General features: G+C 40.0%; 4 protein-coding genes across 4 annotated transcripts in view; 3 read left to right on the forward strand and 1 right to left on the reverse strand.

Moving 5' to 3' along the window:
* LOC138030343 (PCI domain-containing protein 2-like) overlaps nt 1-20,000 on the reverse strand; it is a 282,269-nt gene that overhangs the window by 79,147 nt on the left and 183,122 nt on the right. The gene's annotated exons all lie outside the window — the stretch shown is intronic.
* Nucleotides 1-20,000, forward strand: part of LOC138028301 (dynein axonemal heavy chain 1-like) — a 201,745-nt gene that overhangs the window by 65,799 nt on the left and 115,946 nt on the right. The window lies entirely within an intron of this gene.
* Nucleotides 8,702-20,000, forward strand: part of LOC138029391 (protein kinase C-binding protein NELL2-like) — a 19,193-nt gene continuing 7,894 nt past the window's right edge. The window contains exons 1-2 of the mRNA XM_068877143.1: nt 8,702-8,858; nt 9,343-9,442. Coding sequence (XP_068733244.1) covers nt 9,352-9,442 — 91 coding nt within the window. The 5' untranslated portion in view covers nt 8,702-8,858; nt 9,343-9,351. The remainder of the gene's footprint in view (nt 8,859-9,342; nt 9,443-20,000) is intronic.
* On the forward strand, nt 17,318-18,685 carry LOC138030163 (uncharacterized). The gene is made up of 2 exons (XM_068878043.1): nt 17,318-18,019; nt 18,511-18,685. Exons 1-2 carry the CDS (start codon nt 17,476-17,478, stop codon nt 18,621-18,623), a joined length of 657 nt encoding a protein of 218 aa, XP_068734144.1. The 5' UTR covers nt 17,318-17,475; the 3' UTR covers nt 18,624-18,685.

Consider the following 20,000-nt stretch of genomic DNA (forward strand, 5'->3'; position numbering starts at 1 on the left):
GCACGTGAGCAGTAAATTTTTAGTTAAGTTTTAGTACAGTAACTGGCTGATATTAACAGTGCAACCCAGATATAGCAAAAAGTACTCGAACTTTAAAAAGATAACAAATTTTTAAAAATGAAACACACAAAGGAATGGAGAAGGGCACAATATTATTAAATTCATTAATAATTCATGATGGGAAAACAAAATAAATGTCTTCTCATAATCAATGCATGGGACATGTAAAATGCGAGAAACAATTCCCAGATTAATAATGTTTTCAAGTTTCTTATCCTCCTTCAGTGTTGCAAAACTAACCTCTTTAAACCCCCTTAAACGGAAACTATAATTTGAGTAAAGAGAAGTCATGTGGGATCTTGCACGTCTTCTTTTTTCTTTTTTAGCTGTTACTGCGAAGTGTTTATTTTTTGTCTTTACGCATTACCGTTGTAATCTCTGCAAAAACCTTCATTAAATAATTTAAAAAAAAAACACTTAGCAATGATGATTCTTTTTAAAAAAAGTTAATGCACGAAGATGGTTATAAAACTCGACAAGTTCCTTTGTTTAATGTTTTTGTCCGTATTTTTGTCCTTGATCCTGCAAAAAACGCACCTTTTTTTAAAGAAGGTAACGAATCAAATCCTCTGGTTAAATTATGCGCAGCTAATTTGCAAACCTGTGCATGTAGATGTACTCTTGTTTGCCTGTGTCTCAGTGTATGTACCCTGGTGTGCCTGTACCGTGGTGTTTGTATGTGCTCTTGTGTCCCTGTGCCTTAGTGTTTGTATGTACATGTAAATGTACTCTTTTTTGCCTGTGTCTCAGTGTATGTACTCTTGTGTGCCTGTACCGTGGTGTTTGTATGTACTCTTGTGTCCCTGTGCCTTAGTGTTTGAATGTACATGTAGATGTACTCTTGTTTGCCTGTGTCTCAGTGTATGTACTCTGGTGTGCCTGTACCATGGTGTTTGTATGTACTCTTTGTGTCCCTGTGCCTTAGTGTTTGTATGTACATGTAAATGTACTCTTTTTTGCCTGTGTCTCAGTGTATGTACTCTTGTGTGCCTGTACCGTGGTGTTTTTATGCACTCTTGTGTCCTTGTGCCTTAGTGTTTGAATGTACATGTAGATGTACTCTTGAATTGCTTAAAACAAAGATACATGTATTGATTGTTTTCACATGACGTCACGGCGGCCATGTTGGTGTACCAAAACAAAGAAATGTCGGTTATGATGGTGTACCAAACTAATCCTTAGGGAATTGAACTGTATTTTTGTGCAAATACTTTCTTTTGTTTCAGGAATCCAATATGGCTGCTGGTCACGTGAATGAAAATGCACCATAATGCATCTCTCTTGACAACGCCGAAATTTCATGGTGTCTTGAAATCTCAGTGAACGTAAAGTGTATGAAAATACAACTTGCATAGTAGAAGCATGTGCCAGCCTGTGTATCAACTGTATTATAGACCTTATCTACCTAACTAGTACTGCTTACAGCTCTCCAAAAGCCTTGCCACAGGTCAACAAGCCACATTTAGTTATTCTTTAAACTGTCTATTTCCCCTAGTCTCAAAGATTATTTTATCTTTCTTGTCTTGAGTTGATATCTGAGGTTTCCTTTTTTCAATACACCACCCTGACTCCTGAATTAAAATGAAAGAAAACATCTGTGAAAGCAGACAATAATACAGATCACTGTGTTAATGTACTCTTATTTACTGGGAATTAGGATCAAACATTCATGTTGCTCACTCATAACAAATGTAAACGTTTTGGAAGATTCCTTACGACTTGAGCTTCAGAAAGTAGCCCACTCTTTTGGTGGGGTAAAGAAGTGAAAATACTCAGCTACTAGTACAGTTTGATAATTAATGTCTAATAATCATTAACCAAAACTAAATTTGGCCACTTTTCCACTTTTGGATACCCAATTTTTTAACAGGGATGGCACTGTGGTGAGAGCACTCACCTCTCACCAATGTGGCCCAGGTTCAATTACCAGACTTGGCATCACACGTGGGTTGAGTTTGTTGGTTCTCTACTCTGCACCGAGAGGTTTTTTCTCTGGGTACTCCGGTTTTCCCTTCTCCTGAAAAACGAACCTACAGTTTGAAATAAGTTACAATTTGATTTCATTTCAGTGTCCCCAATTAGTGCAGCACTAACTACTTTTAACACTTAAAGTGCACCTAAACCCAAATATTTTTGTTCCTAATATAAATCTCCCCATAATTCCAAAGCAAACATATGTCACCACTGTTACCCAGGATTTCGCTCTTTTTGTCCCGTGCAAGCCACTTACCACCAGTGCATGTAAACTTGGCAGAACTAGCAGTAATTTGGACCCAGGACCGTGATGTGAGAGGCATGGGGCAAACATTTGAGTTAAGAATCGTCAAATATGTTAATTTGCTTTCGGTGGGGAGATCAGCATTGTAAATTTAAAATATTTGAGTTTAGGTGCAATTTAAATAAAGTTCACTATTATGATTATTGTTACTATTATGCAGTTTATTGAAACATAACCCTAACCCTATCCCTAAATCTTTAAGCTAACCTTCGTGAAATTGGGGAAAATGTCGAATAGATTTGGCTTACGAAACCGTTGTTTTGCGTGATCCAAGGTGATGAGCGATCTGAGTTGATCTGGTTTAACTTTTGGAGTGTCAAGTATTAATGAGTCAATGAGTCAATGAGTCATGAGTCAATGAGTCAATGAGTCAACGAGTTAGTGCAGTTAATTAAACCATAAAATGAAAGCTAAAATTTCAGAGAGTGCTTAGGCCTAACCCTAACCCTAAACCCTAACCTTGACCCTAAAACCTTTTGTTTAGGCCTAAGGTTAGCCTTTATGCATGTTTAGCATACTTTCTGTATTGGTAAAACAATGACCTGTGACCTGTAAAAAGTACCAGCCATGAAACATGTGTATGCTCTGGTATAAGTTAGGCACTAGAAGGCATTGATGTAGCCTCTAGGCCATTGTGTAAAATGACCAAAATACCTCATACAATCATAATAATTTACATAGTATAATTAAAATTATTATTTTAAATTTCCTAATTCAATAATCAAATGCTGAGAAATAAATGCTTAATTTTAGAATATCTATTCTCTGCTTAAATGTTACATGCAGTCTCAAGATATTATTCATGAGTTTCAAACTGCTCCTCTAAAGGATCACTAATAAATACCCTAGATCTAAAATCCTAAAAAATATATTGTATTTATCAAACAAACCAAAAAAAAGACTTAAAACTGTTATCAGTCGATTCTAACATGAATCAAAAAATTATTATTGTTATACAGTCAAAAGCAGTGAATGGACCAAGTCCATCTCGCCACTGCCCACATCTTGATTCATCATCATCATCATCATCATCATTATCATTATTATAGTGATAGCTCTGGTGAGCTAAGTCAGCAGGCTGTTAAATAGGGATAGGTACAAAAGTTAGAGAACGCATGTTTTATGAGTCAAATGAGTCAATGAGTCAATGAGTCATGAGTCATGAGTCAATGGACTCACAGTCAATATAGCAATAATTTGTTGATTAAGCCTAAGCTCGTTTCAGTGATTAGGGTTAGGGCCAGCGTGATTTCTTAAGGCCTTATCATTTTTTTACGTTATGAATCCCAGCTGAGCAATCCGAGTTGATCCGGTCCAAATTTTGTGCCTGCCTGTTAAATAATACAAAAGCATTTGCAGCTAAGTGACACATTACAAGGTCACTTATTTCTTATTGATATCGGCTTCGTCGGTCAAAAGCTTCTGACTAATTTGCATGTGATGGCCCTGTACAGACAGATCGACCAAAATTCTGTAGTAGCTCTGCATTTGCTTCAGGATATTTCTTGAAACAAAGATCACAATGACAATTAATGTACATAATGATGGTGGCATATGTAACTGCTTCAGTCCACCATCATAGCTGTGATAATCACCAACAGGGAAAGTTACTGCAGGATGAACCAGTCAACAGCCACATTTTTCTTATATTAGGAAAAAACTAGACACTCTATAAGTGTAAACTAGGTTGCCTGTGGTACGTGTTACACAAAAAAGGAGGCAATGAGCTGGGTGGTATTGAATTGCAGTATTCCGGTTAATTTTTTCAAGTGGGAGGTCATTTAGACCATTTGAGGGGTCACCCAGACGTCGTGCCAGCAGTGGCCCTTTGGCTCACATGTTCACACGTTTAATTTGTAATGTCCTGTCCCGTTTTGAGGTCTTTTCCTTTTTTAAGCTTTGGTAATAAATTCAGTTCATAGATAACAAAACTAGCCTGCAAGCAGGCTCTTGCGTTGAAATGGCATGCGGTCGAAACATTGACGCTTCAGTGGAAGAGCCTGGCATGCTGGCTAATTGTGTTATCTTTTTTTTTATCGAGCCAATGAGAGCGCGCGATTTTGTATAATCACCTGTGTATTTATACTAAATTCTTATATTCACCGCTGAAAATTATACTAATAATAGATAACCAACGAGGCGCAGTTGGTTATAATCATTTTATATCCAGCAAGCCCGGGTAGAATGATTGTTTTATTAGATACTCCAGGATCATCAGCTCTTCCACTGAAGGATCGATTTCTGCCTCCAAAACGGCCTTTGTCGGCCATTATTTCTCAGAACTGCAAAATTGTTTTCAGTTCGCTTTATTGCTGACGTGTTCCTTGACTATATTAGGAACAGCAGGTATATTTAACAAATAGACCCGCACCCCGCAAGGGCTACGGGTCAATAGCCCATGAGGCGAAGCCGAATGGGCTATTGACCCGTGGCCTTTGAGAGCGAAGGGTCTAATTGTTTGAGTATCACCCGAATAGTCGGACAGAAAAGGCAATAATAAAGTTAGCAAATGCAAGTTGAAGAAATCTTTATTTGAGAATAAAACGAAAGAAAGCGTCACCATTTTCGCTACTCGAAATAGTCCTCTAGAAGCTTAGCCAATCAAAATGCAGCATTTGCATTAGTCCACTAGTTGGGTGATACTAAGAACTGATAGCCTGTTTCCGGCAAGCTAATGAAAATTCTGGCAATCTGATATCCGTAGTTCAGTTTTTAATAAATATTCCACCAAAAACACCACATTCCGTTCCATACATAGCATAGGGCCACACAGTCCTACATAACCATACATAGCGCCATTCCTGTATATTTGACGTCATGTCTCCAAACTCATGTGCGCCATCATTTAAGTTCACAACTCATTTGCGCATGCAACTCTCATTCTCGTTCCCAGATCCCACAGTTTCTCTTAGTTGGCGGGGCCTTAGCACCAGAAAAATAAAATGATCAAAAATGATCAGATTGTCTTTGTTTAAAACTACGATATTACTTATTGGTTCTTTCTGTTCGACATGAAAGGACACATTCCCTAAGTTGAGGTCCCATAAAGCTTTACGTAGAGACTCTTCGAATGTAATCGGCTTCTGAGAGCCACCATGTTTAGTACTAATGAACTCCGGAAGTCCTGGAATCTGCCTTTCCGATGTCTCCCTTCGTTTTCTCATGCGATGGTCCCGCCGGCCTTGGTGGACACTATCAAAAATACCTCGTTTTCAGGGTTTTCTCTCTCCATTTCGCAAGAACCGTCATTTTCAGGTCTCAAGAGTGACCACAGAAAAAAACCCAAGGTTCGACAACAGAACGATAAACGATTCGGTTGATACATAGGCGCTTTCTAGTTATGGATCTTTCCCTTTCCTTGTTTGGGCCAGATCCCCTGTTTGTGGGTTGTTCCCGAAATACCTCGTGTCGCATTTAGACTCGGTGTCCATTCAATGCAAAATAGGCCATTTCATGTCTCCCTTATCTTCAAAGCGAGTCTAAGTACGAAGTTTTTCTTATGAAAATTAGTTTTCATTCATGTGTAAAACAGAGCTAATTACCATCACAAAAACTTCGCACTTAGACTCGCTTTGAAGATGAGGGACACATGAACTCGGAAATGGCCTATTGAACGTGAACATGATGGACATTTGTCATTTTCTTGATTTCGAATATTTTCGAAAAGAGAGATTTTTTCCTCCACGGTATATCAAAATTCTACGTGCACACGTAGCGTTTTCGAATCGTATTTGCCCGTCCACATGAATACTCGAAAACGATTGGAAAACGCTAACCTCCAATCTCGTCCGCAGAACCCGGTTTTCTTTTGGTCAGCCAAGAACTCGGACTCGGGCCGCTTCCAAGGCATAAGTCAGCACATCACTGACTTCCGGCTCGTCTACACACGCTTAGAAATTTGAAACAACAGCGGTTGTCAACGGTTACAAAAACGGACCTTCACTACGACTGTGCATAATTGGAAGTGGCCAGACAGTCCGTGTTCTTGGTGCTGAACACAAGAAAAGCGGACTCTGGGGACGAGATTGGCTAACCTTCATCTACAGAGCATTGAAGCCTGCGCGTGCGCTCTGTATGATATCATGAGCCTCTGAGGTCATCGTATTCGTCCACACAAATACGATAAACCTCCGTTTTTCATAAATCTACACTCTGGAGAGCGTTTTCGAATTCCGCATTGGGGTGGACGAACGCAAAAAGGAAGGAAAAGTCTCCGTTTTCGAAAATATCCGGACGCGTGTAAACGGGGTCCCATGTCTGTGGGACAGTACGTGGAAATCTTGACTAAACTCCATATTTTGCGATACCTGCAACGAGCAACCTGATCGTTTGTGATTGTTTACGACTTACTAAATACAAAATGCCACAAACAAATAGAACATAAGTAGCTTTCTGATTGTTTGATTACAGACGCTGAAATGGATAGACGATATTTATTGTTCATGTCTTGCTGTTTTGCAGTTTGTAAGCCATTAGGCACCCCGTGAAGGAAGTCTCCAATGATGATAGCGCGCCATGTTGGAAATGTTGCAATCCAATAGTTTCCGAAATGAAATAGAAACAAAGAATATGTGTAAAGGGGCTTCGTTTCTAAAGTAACTCACCATATATCTTTATGTATATCGTATTTAAAAAGAGGTAGAAAAGGCTTACGATCACTTATTCTGACTCGTAGAACAGTGTCAAGGTAAATTCCGAATGGCCTACCGAGCCGGTACAAAGTTCAAGTAAGCATTCGTGCTAAGTCACGCAAGGTTCTAACGTGACAAACAGAGCTTGATGATCATAGGTACCTTATGTTACAAGAATAGACTCTAATTAGAACCTCGCTAATACATCTGCGTATTTTGCTTGTCCTTGAGTCTCAAGTGAAAACCAGGCTCTGAACCCGATTCAAAATCTAAGTCGTAAGAAAGCACAAGCTAGGAATCCCGAAGATTCCCATCAAATCTCATAAATGCCGCTCCTCCCCTGTCAAATCTTTGACAAATAACAAAGGGCCTCAGTTGTCCGAAGGCCCGATAACTTATCCAGTGGATAAGTCGCTATCCGAAGAATAAAGTATACTACACGTTAAGCGTTGACCAAACCCGGTTTTCGTACACGTATTTAGTTAGATGTGCTTAGAGTGTGCATATTCACATTCACGTGAACAAATACCGATTTGGATAATCGGCTAGTGACCCCCGGATCCTTCCTTTGAAGTACTTGGGAAAGGGGAATGCACTGACTCATTCACACTTGGAAATGCAATAGTGGAGTTGGTACTTTTTCAACAGGACTTTTAAAAACCTGACCATTTAATGTTGAAAAGTGCATGGTGGTAATAATAACTGCCATGTCCCCCTTTCCCGGCACCTGGTGTTTATTTATTTATTATTTGTTCTCTTTTGCATAACATGGTCAGCAGTTTGTGGAGCCATCAATCGACAATTCTCGCGCTTTAATTAAGAACGAAGCCACGAACATGTGTTGGCCCTACCATCCTCGTATGCTATGAGAATGGTAAGCGTTATTTGGGTATGTTGTGGTTTACTGTCTCTCGCTTTAAAAACCAACATCAACGATCTGACATTTTAGTAAAACAGAACAAAGTAATCAACATATCCCCATGATGAAGAAACGAAGCAATCAACAGATCAACAAAGTGATCAACATATGTGAGCGGTTTAACATATGGTATGAATGGTAAGCGTTATTCAAATTCGCGAGTCTTGCCGTTTATTGTCGTCCGTGTGCTTTAATTAAAAATTGACCTTTCAGTAAAACAAGACGAACATATACTTATGCTTAAGAAACGAAACAGTCCCATATCTTCGCGATTTAAAACTCAAGCGATCAACATATGTAAGCGGCTTGACATGTGGTATGAATGGTAGTTGTTTATATTCGGGTACCATCTTGAAGTTTGTTGTCATGCGCATTAAGAACAAACATCATCCACCTGCCTCTTGAGTAAAACAAATCGTCACGATTCATCGGTCCTGTTAGGAACACGTGCTGCTCTGTTTGATGCGATTTTAGATGATTTCGTCGCTTGTAAACATACAACTTATTCACAGCCAGAAAATCAAATGCAAACAACGTATTAGATAAATTTCTTGTGCAACCTCGTAACTTTTTTGTCCAAACTTCATCTTCTGAGTACTCATAACTGGGTTAAAGAATACATGTGATAAAATGCTTTTTGACTGAGTTTAGGTCGGTCGAGACAGGAAATATTTGGCCTTCGGTCGTGGTCGGGGCCGCCTGGCCCTCCCACTGAGTCAATAAGTACACAAGAATTCAATTTAATTAAGAACCCAGAAATCGAACATATGTGAGCGCGACATAATTATGGTAAAATGGTAAGCGTTATTTGGTTATTTATTGTATCTCTCGCTTTAAGAACGAACATCAAAGACCTGACTCTTAAGTGAAACAGAACCAAACAATCAACTTATCTTAGAGCTTTAAACTCTACGGCAAGTAAAGTCGAATCCTGTTTGCTTAAAGCTCAGACCTCACGACGCGATATCAGGTAAGAGCAGTTTACGCCGGATTGAATTGGACAAGCATCAGTTCACTACCGTATAAATTTTCGATTGTAATCATTCACCTGCATCGCTAAATTACGAACCATAAACCACCATTATAGTCATCCAATTTATTACTTTTCTAATAAAGCTAACGAGTGAACTTAATAAAGTGAAGCGTTCTTTTTCTTTTCTGCATGACCAAATCGCACCTTATTTAGTAACTTGCGAACAATCTGGCAAAAAGGTGTCTAATTTAGTCGTCCTTTCATACTTGATCTGATGTTTACAAAATGTCGGATGTTTTTTCTAGGCTTTATTTGTTCATAGTGACCGTTCATGTTATTGATAATCGCTTGAAAAACAGTTGTATACTTTGGAACTTCCAGTTTGGCTGATGAATAACTACAGCTCATTACTCCAAAAAGTTAAAACCGGCCAACCCTTAGTGAAGGAAGTTGTACAATGCATGAATGTTTATATTGCTAGGTTCCAAGTATGAAATGCTGTTGCCTTTTCATTCTCAACTGGCTAATGGTTTCAGTGCTGTTGCTGGCTTTTCTTGAAAACAATACAGACGCTCAACAAGGTGAGTTTTATTTGAACAAAGTCTTACACGAAAAAAAAAAATTTTGACTTCATGCGGTGCAGACCAGTACACCTGCAGCCACTATTCGTTAATTTATGAAACTTCGCAAGTTATCTTGCATTTGAAATAAACATGCTGATGTTGAAGTGAGTGGCCAAATGGTCAAAACATTTTGAACTATGGGTCACAAATACGTTAAAAAAACAGGTGGATACAAGCGGCTGAGGAAGCGTGGTAAGCACGCGCGTGCCAAACATGTTTGATACGGCTGGCCAAACGTACAAAAGTTCGCCTATCAAACACGAGAACAAAAGTAATGTTTTAAGTTGTTTGATCGAATGTTTGATGGCCTTTCAAATTTTATCAAACACAACCAAAGTTAACACGATCAAACACCACCAAACAAGGTCGCCAAGTGGTAAAATGTTTGGTCACCAAACAATAAACGCTTAATTACTGGTCCCAAGGGAAACAGTTCATTTGTTTCCCGAGAATCTCAATGTTTCTCCGAGGCGCAGCCGAGGGAAACACTGAAATTCGAGGGAAACAAAATGAACTGTTTCCATCGGGACGAGTCATTAAGCTATAGCGATATTTCTTGTTTACAAACATTTACGTCACATTTCTTTTGATATTCAAATTAGCCAACCACGGAACAAAAGAAGTCATTGCTTCAACAGCCAATTAGGTTCTGGTTGGCATATTAATAACAATAGATGACGTCACGAGAAACATCGCTGTATAACAATGTTTGATGTTGTTTGGTCGCCAAACATTCCCTGTTTGGCCAGTCCCTTACCCTCTTTGACTCTTTGCAGCGCAAGTGGCCGGGAAATTAACCTGGGTTTCATTTGGCAAATAGGGAGCTTAATTAATTAAGCAACTAGGCCATCGCCACAAAACAAACTGCTTTAATTAGTGTGGGTAATCAAATGGTGACGAATGAAACTTAGGAATAATTTCACGCGCGTTTTATACTAAATCAAATAATTTCCCGATCCTTTTAGGCTCTGGAAATTATTTGATTTAGGACGATTATCACAAGTGGAATTATGGCAATACGATTTTGGAATTGTATTGCTATAATTCAATGGAACGATGGAATTATAGCACAGGTAACCCAGGCTCACTGTGTGTAGGTAAATATAGAGACCATATGAGGCGAAGTTTAGGTCTGAAAATTTGCTAGAAAATGGAAATAAAAATCGATAAAACTTACCATGTGGTGAGCTGTTGTTGTCTTTAATACGTACACGAAGTTTCGGGGAAAATGGTCTCCGTTCACCTTCCTTCATAATATAGTGACAAGGTAGGAGACGGAAGCCAGCTTATGGACTCCGATCGACCCAAAACAAGCACGATTTTTTTGGCAAAAATCGAATCCAGTCGCTAAATAAACACGCCAGGCTCGTGGAACATGAATTTCTCTAAACCATGAGTCCACTGAAGCATCTCCAGGTAGCAACGCGAAGCCACCAGACTCCGTAAAACTTGTAAGTTGACCTGCTAAAATGGCGGCCAGAAAGCGTTGTACTCGCGAAGTGTCCAATTCAAAACGCCTGGTGACGAGTATAATAAGTCCCCCTGGAGGGAGCGGGGTCCCAGATTGCTCAGTGAGTTTTATTTTTAGCAATGTGGGACTCCCCTCCCTCCAGAACTTATTGAACTCGTCACCAGGCGTCTAGAGTTCAGTGCCATTTTGAATTGGACACTTAGCGAGTACAACGCTTTCTGGCCGCCATTTTAGCAGATTAACTTACAAGTTTTACGGAGTCTGGTGGCTTCGCGTTGCTACCTGGAGATGCTTCAGTGGATTCATGGTTTAGAGAAATTCATGTTCCACGAGCCTGGCGTGTTGCAAGATTTAGCGACTGGATTCGATTTTCGCGAAAAAAAATCGTCCTCGTTTTGGGTCGATTGGAGTCCCTAAGCTGGCTTCCGTCTCCTACCTTGTCACTACACTATGAAGGAAGGTGAACGGGGACCATTTTCCCCGAAACTTTGTGTACGTATTAAAGACAACAACAGCTCACCACATGGTAAGTTTTATCGATTTTTATTTCCATTTTCTAGCAAATTTTCAGACCTAAACTTCGCCTCATATGTTCTCTATATTTACCTATGCGGCACACACAGTGAGCCTGGGTTACCTGTGATTATAGCAGTACAATTATACATGTAACACGTGGAAATTAGTTACACTCGTAAAAGGTTACCGTTCATAGTTCGCTGATGAAAGACAAAGATTTCGAATATTCGAATATTCGCCAAGCGGTGAAGTGTCCGATCGCGCAACGAAACGTTGACATGCAATAAACAACTGACTAACCTCCCTTGCTCGGGACCCTCTGTCGTTTTTGTACTAGCCTGCACACTGGCATTCCGTGCGTCGAATGGCGCGCGGTCAACAGCTGGGGAGTTGGAGCGAGCGGGGAAAAGGAGCTCCAATCCCCTCCCATGCAGCTGTTAACCGCGCGCCATTCGATACACAGAGAGCCTGTGTGCAGTTGCTGCGCTAGGTCCGTACTGCCACTAGCCTTTCAAAAGTCCTTCGTCTCATGGGCCGCCCCATGCAGATAGCGCGCGGACGATGGTCGACCTCTCGCGACTTCGTCGCTTGCTCATCTGCTTCGCGTCCGAAATATCACGCTTCGCTCGCCAAAACATTTTTTCCTGGGATTCTCGACTTGTGGAAAATCTATACTGCCACGACCTCGGGCCAATAGCGACTTTAAGATCTACGACGCGGTCGTCAACGTAAACGCTACAAAGCAACAATATCATTGGTTAAAAGAGGAAAAAATAATCGTGCTGCACGTGCGCCAAGCATTTTAGCGACTATTTTTCGGTTCTCTTCATAACAACAACGTGAAATCACCAAATTTGAGGTTTAGACGACAACGCGAGTGTACAAATGTGAACCTAGCGTTCACTGTTTTTACTCTGAAACCGCTCTTACCCAATTTAATTTACGATCTTTTGACAATATTATATAGGTGATTATCGGCTGATAATCCGAGATAGTGAGCCAATGAGAGCGCGCGATTTTGTATAATCACCTGTGTACTCCTGTGTATTTATACTAAAAATCATTATAGACCGAGCTCCTGGAGGGGGTCTGGAAGACCGTTAAACCAACTGTGTGACCGCACCTTAGGATTTCCTTAGAAAGAAAAAATAATCAAGTATAGAAAAAAAAAAGTTAAATCTGTCTCACAGGTTTTTCCCAAATGGCAAAAATGTCGATTTTCGTCTAGTTTGATAACAACTGACTGTCCGATAGATTTTTTTTAAAAAAATGTTCGCGATTTCTTCTTCCTATTGTTTACTAATTCCCAAAATTTTAACCCTGGTCGTACGGCTAGGTTCTAATAAGTGGAATGATCGCTTTCACTGAGACCTACAAACTCCGCAGTTCAAATTTTTATGAAAATTTTATACACTGTATATCGTAAGTGCCAAAAGCTGCCATGCCAACTTAATAATTCTGTCAAGGAAACTTCAATTTAAATATGTACTGCATGTCAATAGTTTTAAAATTTGTTGACACCAGTGCGGTAATGGAAAACTGTGGACAGGTGACCGTCATTAATTAAAAGACTAGAATCAGCTGCGTTGGTGAAGGGAAAGCAAAAAACTTGACCACCAACTCAGTGCAAAGAAACATTTAGTAGCAACCGTTAGCCGTCTTTTGCGACGGTTTGAACGCTTTTATCCTCTTCACCGCGGGTTGCAACCTTATTCAGTAACTGAAAGAGGAATGATTTGGTCCGGTTGATCCGGGTACTGAGTGGGAAGTAAAATGTAAGGAAGGGTGATTTCATGTTCATTAGGGTCTTATCATAACAGACTCATATCACCAACGCATTAGTTGAACCTTTTCAAATTTTTACTCTACGTGGCTTTATTTACTTATTTTCACTGCCGTTAATGGTTACTGTGGGTTGAGCAGGGCTACCACAAAGGCGTTGCTGATCACGGTGAACCCTTGAGAAGAATGCCTATTGCCAAGTACCTAGTCTTAATTATGCGTGGCAACAAGACAAGTTTCCGTTCAAACACTGTTTTCGCTTAATAGTCTTATAACGGAAGATTCAAAAGGATCTCGAGCCTCCTTTTTGACAAAGATTTTGCTGATGAAGTTCTATTGTGCCGAGCAAAATATCTGAAAGCCAAGGTTGCCACCGCCGGTTGGAGAAAAATCAGGGAAAAACCAAAACATTTTCAAGGTCACGCAAAAGTCAGGAAATTTTGCAAAAAGTCAGGGAAAATCTTTATATTGTCAAAGTCAGTGAAAAGTCAGGAAATGTTAGTTTTAGTAAACAGTTCACAAGATTTTGCGCACTAAATCCTGTTAAAAGCACAGAGAGATCGAAAACAAAGAGAAAAATATTGATGGCCTTCAAAAGAAGCTGAAGCAAATGTGATTATTCAACTCATTTAAAGTCAGTGAAAATTGTTTAGAGGTCAGGGAAAGTCATGGAGAAGCACAGGCTCCCCAAGCTGAAAATACGTGGTGTATGCGACAGCTTGTATATATATAGAGAATTGTATGGGAAAATCACCGATCGTAAAAAAATTGTGTAAATAACTATCTCATTTGAAATAAAGTTTTCCTATACCTCAAATGTGTGACGAACTTGTCTCTTTTGGCGAGTTTCGAGCCATTCTGACGCCGTTTAGTGAAGTGATCCGGAAGGCCGTTACTGAAATAATAGGCAGGCCGGTAACTCCATCCATCGCCGGCCAGACCTCACTCCACAAATCGTTTTCTCCTCAACAGGAAAAGTCCCGAATCGCAATAAAAACAACAGTTCCATAAAGCCCAATAAATTTCACTCCAAATACGTGTGTTTCGGCGGCCGAAAGACTCGTGACGAACGAAAACTTTGCCTTAAAATTCACCTCTTAGGCTTTCCTCAGAGGCTTGTGACCGGGCAGTCAACAACGGAAACTCGGAAGATGGTTTCAGTCTCAACTCTGACTGGTCCATTTGAATTTGACGGCGCGGTGGCAACACGACCGTTGTTGACTTGTGACCGGGCAGTCAACAACGGTCGTGTTGCCAGCGCGCGGTCAAATTCAAATGGACCAATCAGAGTTGAGGGTGAAACCACCTTGCAAAAGATACTTTCACCAAATAGTTAAAAGTATGAGACAAAACTGGTTTATGTTAATCCTGCATTAAGTTAATTGGCTTTCGAACATGTAACCGGGCCCTGGAATGTCCGAAATTCTCTGCTCTAATAAAACTGAGCAGCTATTTGGTCTAATAGTAAGCGACCGTCTGCTAACCGTTAACCACTGCGACTTTGTTCCATTTCCTTACTCATATGCCGCTAAACATGAATATGCCCGTGGAGGGAACAGGTGAAAATAGCCATTATATGACTTGTCAAGATAACATGACTTTTTCATTAAAATTGTCATGTAACCTTTCAGTGAAAAAAACAAACCTCCGAACACTAAACTGAAGAAACAATTACAGTTCGTGACAATTCAGAAAGGTTTAAACAGAAAAGCGCGCAAAAAAAGACGGAAACAAATGGTTTTAGACTCTATAGGTGAATTTTTAAAATAAATCGAGAATTAGGCCACTTTGTTCAATAAATTGAAAAAAAGGCAGATTTTCTCAAACCTAACTGCGGCCTGAGATTAAACTTCATGTTGATACAATTGGTTGCTCTACTTAAACCAGCTGCAAACTTCAAATTCTCTGTACTTTCTGCGGAGAAGAAACTGAGAATCTAACTCATTTATTCCTGATTTGTAAATACTCAAAATCCTTTTGGGAAGAACTTTTTCAATGGTTAGCACACAACACCTCCAATACGGAAGGATTCGTTCCCTCAGAGGCTATACTTCTTGGTATAGTTACTGAATCAAAAAATTTATTACTACACCATCTGATACTTCTCGCCAGACATCATATTTACACCTGTAAACTGAAAGAAACACGACCAAGTTTTGAAATGTATAAACAGCTTGTTTACAATACTTTACAAATCGAAAACAAAATTGCGATAGTTAATAACTCCATGCATGTTTTCAAAAAGAAATGGTCCTGTTTTAAAAACATACATTTTTAATCAATAAATACAGATTGAGTGATGCGAGGCGTGGGCGAGAACCTGCAGTTGTGTTTGTGTTTGCGTTGTTAACTAAGTTGTCAAGTCAAATGTTTTGATCTGCTGTGTATTTCAGTGATAGTAGAATAACAAAAAATGGGTGCTGTCACCTTATCTGTCGTAGTGTAATCACTGCATTGTAAGTAGTGTAAAAATTGTTTTGTAAGTAACTTAAGTATCATATTGGTAAGTACAGTGGTGAAAATATTGTTTTGTAAATAGCGCAAGTATTCTAATGTAAATAATGTAAGTACATTCGTGTAAGTAGAGGAAGCGATTTGTAAGAAAAAAAAACAAATAAGTTAATAAAAAAATTATAACGCTAGTATTGTAAGTAGTGTAAGTGTTTGTCCTGCTTGCTTGTATAAATACTGCAAGTATGAGCAGTGCAATGTATATGTATGTAAGTATAATATTAGTATTGTAAGTAGTGTAAGTGTTCGTCCTGTAAATATTATAAAATAAAATAAAATAAATTAAGAAAAAGAAAAAAAATTCAGATTTTGTTGAAACCCCTGAGAATATAAAATGCAGCGCCTGTTAAAACATTGAATTATTCTCTGCATATCTCTAGACATGGAAATGGCATGGCCCACACAAGGAATAAAAAAGACTCCCGTCAGGATGGTGATCTAATCTAAACTGAAATAACTGACGAGGTTATATCTTAATTTGGTGTTATATCACCATTCGTCAGCCCAATTTTAATTGCAATAACTGTGGCGTCATCGGATGTCAGAAACCTGCACGCTATGTACATGAGCAAATTAGGCATCCACCATAAGTACTCAGTTTCAAGACAGAACAAGCTTAAACGACGAAATCGTTTGCTCGGTATGACGCATCCAGGTAATCGTTTTCTTACATAGTAAACAACATATTTACTTTGGGCCCTCTTTCAATTTATATAGATCATTAGAAAAACAATTCCTTTAATTGTCATGACCGACTGATGAATAAATGATGCCTTCAAAAGACATTTAACGTATATAAGGGCGGCAAACCTTTCGCGATCGACTAAGTTTTCTTAGAGTCCTATCCGGCTTTATGGTGTCTGATGCTCCAAACATGAGACGTTATCGCCCTTTTGTTCTCGACTGGCTGGTTATCTCCTTTCTTTGGCTGGCTTGCCTTAAGATCAAAACACTTGCTAATCAAGGTGAGAAAAAAGTTCTTGTCAACATCTAATTCAGGAACTCTTACAGAGCATGGAAGCTGATGCGATGCGTATAGCTCTAAACTAAATTAACTGTGAGAGTTTGATGTGAAGTGCTATTTCTACCCATGTAAAACATGTGAGTGTTAGCCCTACTAATGGAAATGGGCCCACACAAGGGCAGAGAAAAACTCTGACCAGGGTAGGAATGCCGTGAATTTGACATCTTCAGTTCCCACGACCTGCTCCCGTCTGACCTTGTAGCTCAGTCGGTAGAGCAGCGGTGATCTAACCCGAAGGTCGTGGGTTCATTTTCCACCCTGGTCATACTTTTTCTCTGTCCTTGTGTGGGCCCATTTCCATTGGTAGGGCTAACGCTCACATGGTTTACATGGGTAGAAAACCTGGAAAACAGCACTTCACATCACACTCTCATAGTTAATTCAGCCTGTTGAAATGTAAGTGCTATACTTCCAACGTTTGCATAGACGTAACCCCTGGTTCAAAACGAAGCTTGACAACTTTTGTAACATTGGGCATCAATTCATCAGAAGCCATTCCGTCGTAGAAAATGTATTTTCCTTCGGAAGTTTAGCGTGAGCATTCCAGTCTTTGCGCTAACACATTGGTGTTAGCGCGTGGGGTCTCTGGAGACCCCAGATAGGTATATAAGAGTATTTAGCGTCAAGGTAGTCATCACGTGCGAAGCTACTCGGCGGTTGTTGCAGAGGAATTGTTTTCTTTTCGTTATGCCGTTCTCTCCAGAGCATAGGACATCAACCGAGGACGGAGACAACACATCTCATACTGATACTGTCGTAGACGTATTTGAACGTTTCAAGAACTATCTAGACGAGAAAGTCGAAAGTCTTTCGTCCGGCCTCGTGTCCCGTACGGCGACTGAGACTCAAAAGTTAAGCAGAGTAGCCGAAGCAGAGAAGTTGAAGTTCGCGGGAAACAAGGATCAATTTATCTTTAACTCCGAACTTTTAGCCGCCAAGCAAACAGAAAAAGCAGAGGAGAAGGTCGCTGAGCTAAGCAAGAATCTTAAACGCCGGCAGAAGATTATCAAACTCGCCGACAAAAGCGAAGCAGGTTGGCTCGCCGTTAAAGAGTACCAGACAGAGGAGCTTGCCAGTGACTCCGAAGACGAGAAACGAATTCGTAAAGCACAGGAAAGAGCCTTGAAGAAGAAGAAACAGAATGTGTCAAGGAAGCAGGACAGGGATAGAAACTCGTCGCTTGGCGCTTCTCGTTTTCGCGCTACTAACGATGACAGGATGCTTTTTCGAGGTATTGTCCTTGCCCTTTCTTTGTATTTCACAGGCAAGTGTTTGCACTCTGCCTGCCTTTACCTTGTTGTAGTGTATTTTATGCGTCTGCATACTGGAGAAGGAAAATTATTTTCCTTCGTACGAACGCAGTGAGAAAGACGGAAAATGTATTTTCCTTAGGAAGAAGCTACTCGGCAGTTGTTGCAGAGGAATTGTTTTCTTTTCGTTATGCCGTTCTCTCCAGAGCATAGGACATCAACCGAGGACGGAGACAACACATCTTCGTACAACACATCTTCGTACGAACGCAGTGAGAAAGACGGAAAATGCATTTTCCTTCGGAAGAAGCTACTCGGCGGTTGTTGCAGAGGAATTGTTTTTTTTTTTTTCGTCTATTTAGTTTCTCGTTTATTTTATAAAGGTACACTTATGTGGTGTTCTAATTTTTCGTTTTTCCGTTTTTTTTCCCCGTTCGTTTCCGTGCCCTTCTTTTACTTTTTTCTCTTCCAGGCCGTCGATTGCCTTCTCAATCGGACACGTGTTTCCGATGTGGTAGAAAAGGGCACTGGAGCACCGACTGTAGAAGATACGAGGGTGGATACAAATTTGGGACCGGCTTCTGAACGCAAGCCAAAAGCACCTTTCTCACCTCCTCCGGGAGCCAGCAAAGCAAGTTAGAACAATGACGTAGATATCATCGATAATGAGGAGACACCTGGACTTTTTGAAGATTTTGTCAAGCAGCCCAAGACTGGGATACTCCTTCACCATTGGACAGGATTTGCAGAAGGCTACCACCTGGGGTGATATGTGTGGTTCCCGTAGACAACGTATGGTACAGCAATTGTTATCTTCAAGAGCTGACTCCTCTGTTAAAAAATACGTCCTTCATTATAAAGGTTTTCTTAAGTATTGGAGGTCTAAGGGTATTATTGTTACTCTCCCATGCGACAGTCTTTTGATATCAGAATATCTCTCGTATCTCCAGGATGCCAAAAATTCATACGCTGTTCTCTCCTTGGCCTTTTCTGCTTTGAAGTGGGTGCACGATATCATTCCCCACGGTCCCCTAGGTAACCCAGTTGATACCACTCTTTCTCGCAATATTATTGAGGCTAGCAAGCGTTTATTTAGTAGATCCATCAACAAAAAGGAGCCCGTTACTCCTGATATGATTTATCGAATTTGCCTTGTATTTGCACGCGTAGATAGCAATCTTAAGGATTTACGTTCAGCCTTATTATTTGTGTTAGGTTTTCATGGCCTCTTTAGGATAAGCGAGTTATTGGATTTACAGGCCGTAGACTTCACAATACATACTGAGTATTTAGAAATTCTCGTCAAGTCTAGCAAAACCGATCAATACAGGGAAGGCAACAAAGTCTTTATTTCCAAGCTTGGGGGCATTACCTGTCCCCACGCTCCACTTTGTCACTATTTTGCTTCCGCTAGAATCGTTCCCAACTCCTCAGTTTATATTTTTAGGGCAGTACGGTTTTTTCAAGAGAACCAATATTTACCTATATTGTGCTCTAATATGCTTAGTTATACTAGGGCCAGGGAACTAATTAAGAAACCCTGTCAGCCATAGGTATAGATTCGAAAGGCTTCAGCACTCATAGTCTCAGGGCTGGTTGAGCGACTTTTATAGCCAAAAATCTACCAAGATCTGATGGCTCCGACAGATTACTTATGCTCCACGGTCGCTGGAGATCCGAACAAGCTAAGAATATGTACGTTAAAGAGCCTTTAGAAAGTAGATTGCAGTTAACAAGATTTTTTCCCTCGTTTTAGGCTCTAGTTCTTTGTTGCCACATTGCTTGGCATATTTTGCTAGTCTAGTACGACCTGTATCCATTATCTATATCTGTATCTTAGTTCTCTGACAGTGTTTTTTCAGTTTTCATGGACAGTCTTTTCTTTACGCTAATTTTGTAAATTTATTTTCTTTTTCATTCTTGTTTGCTTTTTTAAGTATAGAAATAACCTTACATAATTTT

Source organism: Montipora capricornis, chromosome 13, assembly GCF_036669925.1.
Source record: "Montipora capricornis isolate CH-2021 chromosome 13, ASM3666992v2, whole genome shotgun sequence".
Lineage (NCBI taxonomy): Eukaryota > Metazoa > Cnidaria > Anthozoa > Scleractinia > Acroporidae > Montipora > Montipora capricornis.

Bases quoted from the DNA above. Each gene is read 5' to 3' on its own strand.
- LOC138030163 (XM_068878043.1), top strand. From the start codon at position 17,476: ATGCCGTTCTCTCCAGAGCATAGGACATCAACCGAGGACGGAGACAAC. The intron at 18,020-18,510 runs GTATTGTCCTTG...TTTCTCTTCCAG, and splicing joins TGACAGGATGCTTTTTCGAG to GCCGTCGATTGCCTTCTCAA.